General features: G+C 39.3%; 1 protein-coding gene across 1 annotated transcript; it reads left to right on the top strand.

Annotated features, from left to right (window-relative positions):
* Window positions 1–2289: 2289 nt before the first annotated feature.
* NELL2 (NEL-like 2 (chicken)) lies at window positions 2290–8892 on the top strand (the record flags this gene model as incomplete). The annotated part of the gene is made up of 4 exons (XM_008945950.1): window positions 2290–2483; window positions 3425–3601; window positions 5747–5971; window positions 8097–8892. Coding segments are annotated over 4 exons (647 nt in total), but the record flags the coding sequence as incomplete, so codon positions are not given.
* Between the last annotated feature and the right edge of the window lie 399 nt (window positions 8893–9291).

The following is a 9291-nucleotide window of genomic DNA, read 5'->3' as shown; positions in this document are numbered from 1 at the left end:
GCTTCATTGATAAAGAGAATCCTGCTGTTAATCTGAATAATTATATTTAAATAGGATTTGTGTTCTCTTGATTGGATAACTTAAAACCAGTTAGACTGAGTATATCGAGATCTTAATTTTAAGTTGCCAGATTATATTACTTTCAGTATGGATTTAAGAGAAAGTAGAGGAAGAAGGGAGTAGCTCTTCCATCCCTCTGCTCTGCTCAGACCAGCAGCACTCAAACCATTCTTGCTAGCTACTTGTCTAAAAAAACCTTCAAGGCTGGAGATTGAACAACCTCAGCAGGACTGTCTGTTCCACTAATTATGTATCCTTAATTTTTGAGTGGGTTTCCCTGTGTGATATGCCTGTTGACATTTAAGGTGTTCAGGTCCATGCAAAAGGCCACACTGGATTAGGTTCATGATCCCAGTCCTTCTGCCCTGCTGCAACAGTGGCTGACTCCAGATGTTTCAGAAGATCATGAGGTAAAGGATGTGGAAATCTGAGATGATTTGCCTCTTCTGGATTATCTGGTACATAAACAGGGGCACCATGGATCCTAATGCATGAAATGTAATCTCTCTTCCAAAATCTGTTAGCACTGAAAAATTAATATTCTTGCTAGCTTTATATTCTTTTGGCTGTGCAATTATTTTTCTCCCCTCTTAACATTCTGTGGCAGTGAGTGTCATAGTTTGTTTACCTGTAGTATGAGAAGTTATTTCCTTTTATCAGGTTTAAATTTGTTGTCTTTCAGTTTCATTCGCTGTCCCCTGTCTTGTGTGTTGGGCAATATGGAGAACAAAAGCTCTCAACATGTCTTCTCTGGAGTACTCATTACTTTTTTTGTCATATCCCTTCTTGCTGATGTTCTTTTAGAGTTGAACAATCAATTTCTTTTCAGTTCTTCTCAAACAACATTTTCCTCATCTTTCCCATAAGCCCTAGTAATTTTGCAATACTTTATTTTTTGAGACAGTGCTATGGTTATTGCACATGGGATTTGAAGGAAACCCACAATGCTGATTATTTATACAACGGAATGCTAATAATTTCCCTGCTGTTTTTCATCCCAATTCACACTTATATTAGCAACTTGTTTACTTTTTTTTTTGACTGCAATCACATTTGGAATTGGAATTTTACTTATTTTGCTTTAAACTGAATGTATTTGAGGTGAATTGGAGGTTTTGTTTCCATTATTGAATCCAAAGCTGATTATTATATTTTTATGCTGATGGTGAAAAGATACATGCCTGACCTTATTGCTTATTTTGTCTTGTACTGTTCTGCTGTATAGTTAAATATCCCAACGCTACTTTTTAATGAACTCTTATTAAGAACTTGGGCCAGACTGTTCTGAAATTATATTTAGAGTTGAACTCAGTGTATTATATTTACAATTGCCATAGACCTATTCTTTACTCTTCTAGTGTTTTCCACATTTTATTGCATATAGCTTTTTACTTCATGCCCTTTCAAAGATTTTTTCCCAGATAACTTTACTGTATATGGACAGCTGCAAGAGCTAAACAAAGACTATTTAAGTAGAAGTCAGTGTGTACTGCTAGTTTGCCCTTGCAAAAGAAATGTGTGTGTAACGGAGGAATTCACTCAACAGGAAAACCTGTTACTGATGAAACAGGCCTGCAAAGGTGCTCTTGAATTCTTTGAGATAAGATTTTTTTGAAGTCATTTACCTTTTTTCACTGGAGACATTAATTTTTTATTTTCTATGCCAGACACAAGGGCTATAGATGTCACTGCAACTTGAATAATTAAAATATTCTAGTTTGCGCACCCTAATAAATGATGTAACTTAAAGCATGGTGAGCTTGCTGGAATGAACTTACAGGTCAGATGCCACCTTTCACATTAGCTTTTTTGGCAGGTGAACTCACATATGCTAGACAGAGCCAGCAAAAGGGTTTGAAAACAAGGTTCTACAGCTTTCCTTGTTTCACTGAACATGCCTCACGAGTGGTTGCTACAAACTAATGCTCTTTGAGGAGCTGAGAATTACCTTTGTTCTTACATTTCCTGTGATTTATTCATTCTACCTTTCTTGATAACAGTCAGTTAGAAAGATGTGCAGGAGAACTCAAAATATCATGTTTTAAAAGTTGATGTGACTCGAAAAATATTTTTTGCAAACTTGTAAGTTATTTCTTCCCATTGTCGTGAAGTGCAAATTAATTTTCAGCTGAAGGCTTTAATGGCCAAGAATAATTTATATTGACTGCCGCAAGAACATTTTTGTTAATTGAATGTGGTTTAAGAGCATTACATGGCATGTTTTTGCAGACATTGATGAATGTGCAACTGGAAGGCATAGCTGTGCCAATGACACCGTTTGCTTTAACTTGGATGGGGGGTATGACTGCCGATGTCCCCATGGCAAGAACTGCACAGGAGACTGTATCCATGAAAACAAAATCAAGCACAACGGTCAGATATGGGTGCTGGAGAATGACAGGTGCTCTGTCTGCTCGTGCCAGGTCAGTAGAAACAGAAGCAGCTGCTTCTGCAAGATGGTGGAAGGGATGAAGGCAAGAGTTTCATGGTTCAAGTGAAATTCCTTGTTTAGCTGCCTTCTCAGGTATGCATGTGGTGCTACAGAAATATGGAATTCTATATTATATACAGTTTTAGGGAGAATTTCTCCTCCAGCTTACATGAGCAGAACTTCCATGGGAGGTTTGTTATGGGATACTGGGAGAAGGGTGATAGTACTGTTTTGTTAGCAGAGATGCCACCTGTGTTTTCTTGGTGAGAGTAACAGAATTTCCATGGAATTAAACCGCTATCTAGACACATACTGGGGTTGGTGACTGACTTCAGTGTCTCTAGCAGATGGCTATAAATAGAAATAGGTTCTGTATCTGCAGAGTAATTCAGCTTAACTTTCTCAAATGTTTGCTGTGGGAAGCTTGATCTGCAAGCTAAGTGCTAGTGGAGAATAAAGGCCCAATAGACTGCTGACAAAATCCTAAGCATTTCAGCAGCTCAGGTTTCATGGGCGTGAATTTAATTTCAGAATTCCTATCATCTTCCTTATGTGAATAATTACAGATGAGAGGGATTGCTCTGGAAGCTTAAAGAAAGGCTCAGCCAGGCATCCATATGAGACTGACATAAACAATGCAATCCATTAAAATTTGACCCTTGGGAAAGACACTGTTGGGTTTCATCAACTTAAGTGATGAAGGTTGGTTTTATGAACAGTGTGTATCAGACAACGGGGGAACTTCTTGATGAGCGTGTATTGTGGTTTCCACCTCTGTTGAATTGTGTTTTGACAAAGATTGTATAGTGGAAAAATTTGTGAGCTGCTAATGGCTTAGAATCATGCCAAAAAATCAAATTTTGGTTGACTACTGCTGGAGCTGGTCACATTTGTGCCATCACTCTATGTGATGTCTTGCCTGTCTTCCAACAGAGTGGCTATGTGATGTGCCGGAGGATGGTCTGTGACTGTGAAAATCCCACCGTTGACCTATTTTGCTGTCCTGAATGTGACCCAAGGCTCAGCAGTCAATGTTTACATCAAAGTGGGGAGCTTTCCTACAACAGCGGTGACTCCTGGATACAGAACTGTCAGCAGTGTCGCTGTTTGGTAAGGCTCCTGACTGCAGCAGCAGAGGCAGGATGGGAAGAGGATATGAGATGTTCTCATCTTTGAATATTTAATTTTCATGCATTAACGTCTATTTAATTTCCTGTGGAGTATGTGTATAATGAAAATCTGGTTTTCATGAGTATTTGTCAGTATTGTCAAGTTCCAGTCAAAAATGCGTTTTGACACAATAGACACAACAGAAAATATTTAATCATGAAGATTGTTTTAGCAAAGACTGGAGGACATTTGGATGTGGCACTTACACAGCAACACTCATGTTTTCACTCATTCAAGACCAATGAAGCTGTATAAGGAAATTCTAAATATGTATTTATTATCACGGTTGATAATTTCAAAGATGCCCATAGACTAAAATTTGTTTATTCATTCAGACATTCTGAGTCACAGAAAAAATAATAAGATTTGATGCAGTTTTAAAATAGTGAAATAAGGTTTGAAAAAAAAATCTGTTAAAACTCGTGATCTTTTTCCTAGGCATGTATTTCAGACTCAAAAAAAAAAATATTCTGCATAATGCTGCTCAGGAAGTTTCCATGACAGAAAAAAATACCAAGATAAAAACAACTAGCTTTTATCACAGGTTCTCTCCAAATGTAAAGCTTAGTCCATCTAGCTGCTTTCCCTTGTCAGACTATCATGAAAGACAGCCAGAAACCAACTTGTGTAGACACTGTGCTTTCAGTGTTACCACTGCTAAAATCCAGTGAAATAGATTCCCAGGTGCTTCATTAAATGTCTTCAAAACAATCTAAAACAACTTACAGTTTGGGATCTCAATAGATGTCTCTTTTTTCAAGGTGCTACTTCTGTAACTAAAGCTTCCTTTCTTTCAGTTGTCAGGGATTTTTTTTTTTTTGGGTGACGGTGTGTTGTCTGCTCTTTGTACTGTCCACCACTACAAAAAATAAATAGAAATATCAAGATCAGTGACTGGGTTTAAGATGGATTTCATTCTTATTATCAAGTGATTTAAAAAGACTAAAATTGACCCAGATGAGAATTTTTTAAAAGTCTAACTTCACAATACTGTCTACAACAAGGGAAGTAAATTTTCATCTATGGCAAATCCCTGGGAATTTTTTTCAGCTTTTGCTCTGATGATGTTCATTCATTCTCAAAGCCTTCAATACAGTTTTTGTGAATAAACTTCTTTTCTAGGGCCAAATGCTGTTCTCTTTGCCTTCCTTAAATCCAGACTACTCAATCTGTTCTCAAATGAGCTAAGTTGGAGGTCAGAGATGGACCTGCTCCAAAAGAAAAATGTAGTAATGACTTCTGTGAAGTCTTTACTTTGACCGATAGATCTGGAACTGTGGTGCTTGCCCAGGGTTGAAGGGAAGCTGACCCCAGCTCCTAGTAACTGACATGTGTAATTAGATATCTTTAGATTTGTGGACAGGCATGGAGTAACTTCCCTTAAGAATATTCTGGCCCAGCTCGAGTCTCTCTTTTGACCTTTTCATACCCTGACTGTACTGAACCCATCATGCAGAAAGTGTGATTAAGTTTGGAAGTTCAGATTTTCTGATCGTAACATCCTAAATGGATGGTAAGGGGGTGAAGGTCCTCTCACTGAAAACATGCTGGTGTTCTCTGCTGCACTGGGCTGCTGGTAGCTTGACAGCCTTAGTTCAGCCAATGCATTTGCAACCATGGCAAAGATGAACTCAAGCCCATCCAGAGCTGAATTTGAGGGCTTTCTACGGCCAGCCACCAGTCTGAATAGAGTTAAGAACTAGATGAAAAGGAAGATTTTGAAGCAGTTTTGCGATACAGCCCTATTATGGCTTGTGTCACTTCCAGAAGTAGGACTTCCCAGGGACATATCCGTATTCTGTATTGCATGATGTTTGTATAGAATTTTCAGCTGCAGCTTGATGCAGAGAGTGTTGAAGAAAGTTAAATCTAATATACTTCATGAACAGCACGCAGGAAAAAGCACCTAACTTGCTGTGTCTCCCACAGGCAGTGAGTATCAGTGTTCTCTGCACTGACTCCTGAGTAGGACCAGATGGATAACACTAGCCAGCTAAGAAACTCTCTGCTGGGTCAGAGGAGTGGGTAATGAAAGAAAAATAAGAGCTAATAATCTTCCCTTGGTCTTGTCATATTTGTAAACAGCAAGGCGAAGTTGACTGCTGGCCCTTGCCCTGCCCAGAGGTGGATTGTGAGTTCAGTGTCCTCCCCGAGAAGGAGTGCTGCCCACGCTGTGTCACCGACCCCTGCCAAGCGGACACCATTCGCAACGACATCACTAAAACTTGTCTGGATGAAACCAGTGTTGTTCGCTTCACTGGATCTTCCTGGATTAAGCACGGCACGGAGTGCACCCTCTGCCAGTGCAAGGTAAAGAGCAGGAAAATTAAGCTGAGAGCTGAGATGCTTCTTTCCCAGCTTGTTCTGTGGCATATAAATGTGAATGCACTGAGTCTGGTCAGTGGATAGTTGGTGTCTACATGTGTTTTAAAGCAGTGGAGATAACAGTAGAAATGTTCTGCTTAACGAGTTTTACTCTTGCATGTATTAGAAGGATGGTTTAATGTGGTAGCGGGTCAGAAGCAGGACAACAGCCCATGCTGCACTGTGCTGTGGACACAGTAGTGGTCTGGTTTCCCACCAAGCTATCTCAATTCAGGTTTGACCAGAGCTCTCAGTGTATGGCTCCATGCTATCTTGGAAACATATGCCATAACAAACAGGTATGCAAGACTTGACTTCACAAAAGAAAGTTGTTCTATGTGATACTGTAGTATTAGCAGAACTGATTTAATTGCTTTTTGAGAAGAATAATTGTTTTGAGAATTAAAGGGCTAGTTACATGTTTACATAGCTTTCTTGCTTTAAAATTAATAGTAGAATCAACGTGTTTAGAACATTTAAGTTTTTGTCGTCAAAGGGATTCACTGAGGAGAAAAAATGGCTATGGGTTTGATGTGAATTCTGTCATCTCTTTTTAAAGATGCAGAAGAAAAGGAGATTAAAATAAGTTTTTCAATTCAAAATAAACCTGTATAGTGAACTGTATTTTCCATCATCTAGCACTGAAGAACGACAGTGTTTCTGCAGTAGTCAAGGAGAGAGAGACAGCAGGATTCATCCAGAGGTGTTTATTAGTGAAATTCACAATTGATTTTGATCTTTATCCCATGTCCTTATGAAGGAAGATACTTTCCAAACTCAAGTACATGATACAATTAACTGATCTGAAAAGATGCTAATAAAGTATATCTAACATCAGCACCTCCTGCTGGGAGAGATGGGAGGTAACAGATCTCGTAGCAGCTGTTAAGCACCAACTTCTTCCACCACTTTGTCTGATGCAATGGTGTGCTCAACAGCAGTTACTGCTGCTGAGGCAGAGTCCTTTTATGAGAGAAGTGGTACGTGCCAAATAAGTGTAGGCATTTGCCTTGATGCCAGAATGGTGGTTAAGAAGAAAATTATGTGACCTAACAGAGTGGTTAGTGGTTAGAAAGCCAGCTGCCACACAAAGGATGTTGGAACAGGTTTACAGGCAGAAGCCCGTACTTTTTGGGTCTGTAGCTGGTGGGATACACCAATTCCAGTGCTTGAAGTTAGTTTTTGCTTGGGCAAGTTGCTGAGGTTTATGTGCCTCAGTTTCTCCATCTTTAAAACAGTTGTGTGTGGTTATTCTCTAAAGCACTTTTGAGATTTGGGGGTAGGAAATGTGTTGCTGTTGTACTGCTAATCAATGGCCGTGCAGAAGCCATGGAACAGTTCTGCTGACGGTCACCTGTGTGCTGCCTCTAACTGCAGGAGTGAAAGAAAATGTTGGAGTGATTTGGATGGTCTTTAATCAATCCTAGCAGTTTAGTTGACTGAAGGTACTTGGAATAATTTAAAAACAATACACACTTTTTGTTTGCATTGTAAGAATCTGACTTAAGAAGTAGCAGAGATGCAAAAAACAATTTCTCCAGTACTTTAATAATGTCCATAGGCAATTTGTTCCCTTAATTGCTAGAATTCTCAGAAGAATGCCTAGACTGTCAGGAAAAACTTTATGGATTAATATTTGCCTGTGTTATAGCCAGGATGTATTAACTTGAATCATTCAGGGCTAGATAAAACCTGGAGTCCCTTCTGCTTGATGTAAATAAAACTCCCAAGTACCTTGTCTTGTACAACAGCTTTGTGTACTTGCTCAGGTGCCTGACACCCTTTAGTCAGGAGTATTTCTCCCATTGATCCTAGGTTTCAGTTTGACTGTTGTAGCTCTGGGATACAGACCACAGCAAACTAGGCAGTTAGAAGAATCATAATAGCTCATTCCCTTGGGCAAAGGAAGGACACGATGGCAATGTCATGAATCTGATCAAAACCTAGAGATGTCTTGTGTTTTCATGAATGTGTACGTGGATGGGGGATTGCAAACAGCTGAGATTGTTAAATGGACTTGGTTTGTACGAAGCACTCATTGTTCCACTCTCTCTGTTTTTCTTTCCTTTAGAATGGCCACGTCTGTTGCTCAGTGGACCCACAGTGCCTTCAGGAACTGTGACAACAACAACCATCTCTCACAAGCAGTTTCTGGTTAAAGAATTTTCCTTCACAAAGTAGACCCTTAGACCAAAAATCGTACAAAATTAAAGCTAAAATGAGATTGGTTTTGTCCATTTAAAGTGCAGATACGTGATGGACTCAGTTACTTGAATCAGAGTAAAATTCGTGGGACTCGAGACAAGCTCAGATGCGTAAGCCTTTGTATGAGGTCAGGCCCAAATCTTCTGGCTATTTGTCTGTCTGACATCATTATGCAGAATATTTAGGTTAGTGTAAAGTGACACATTGTATTCCTGTACATAACGATGTCAAGATCCAAAATAAACTAGGAGCTCTTACAGGGTCTTCCAAAGCTTTGAGAGTCCAACACTTGACCAGATGCAGAGATTTTTACCTATTCATATTTGAAACTGAAAAATGTGTTTGATTTTTCACTGCAGAATTTAGCAGATGTTTGAGTAAAAGGATGAAGCCTTCAGGTATAAAGAACCTAGCAGCTAAGATGTGATATGTACAGTATGTGTGCTGAAAAAAAAATAAAAGATAGACGTTATTGTAAAAACAAAAACTAACAAACAAACAAGAAAACCCGTGATGCACAGGCATGGCTTCTTAATGTTTTCTGATGGGAAAAGTCATCAATATTTCCTTGTTTTACTGCACTTACTATTATTTCTTGATTGAATTTGTTCAGTATAAGCTCGTTATTGTGCAAATTTAAATAAATATTTCTCTTACCTTAAGTTTCTGTTTTTGCTGTCTTTTCTTTTCAAGGATGTTGTTTTAATGCATGTTATTACTGTTTCTTCTTTGCCAGAATGAGTAGGTAGGTGGGCCATACAAGTGGAGCATTGCTTGTCTAGCTCCTCTATGCATGGCAGCTTCTTCCAAGCACAGCCTCACGCCCGTCATGTCTTATCTTTGTTATTCTTCTGGGAACACATAAGTAGCATCAAACATCTGAGTCATTACAGTGGATTGAACAGAAAATTCATCTGCCGAGAGACCAGACCCTGCATGCCAGCAGGGTGCTGTCAGGCAGAATGGGTTACAGACCATTTCTGTGTGGCTTGCATCTGTTCAGATTTATGGGGGATCTTCGCAGATTTCTCCTCTCTCCAGCTGCTAGGGGTTGGTTTGTT

Source organism: Merops nubicus, unplaced genomic scaffold (genome assembly GCF_000691845.1).
Source record: "Merops nubicus isolate BGI_N331 unplaced genomic scaffold, ASM69184v1 scaffold9328, whole genome shotgun sequence".
NCBI lineage: Eukaryota > Metazoa > Chordata > Aves > Coraciiformes > Meropidae > Merops > Merops nubicus.
The sequence above is the reverse complement of the archived record's forward strand: the minus strand, read 5'-3'. Positions and strand labels throughout refer to the sequence as shown.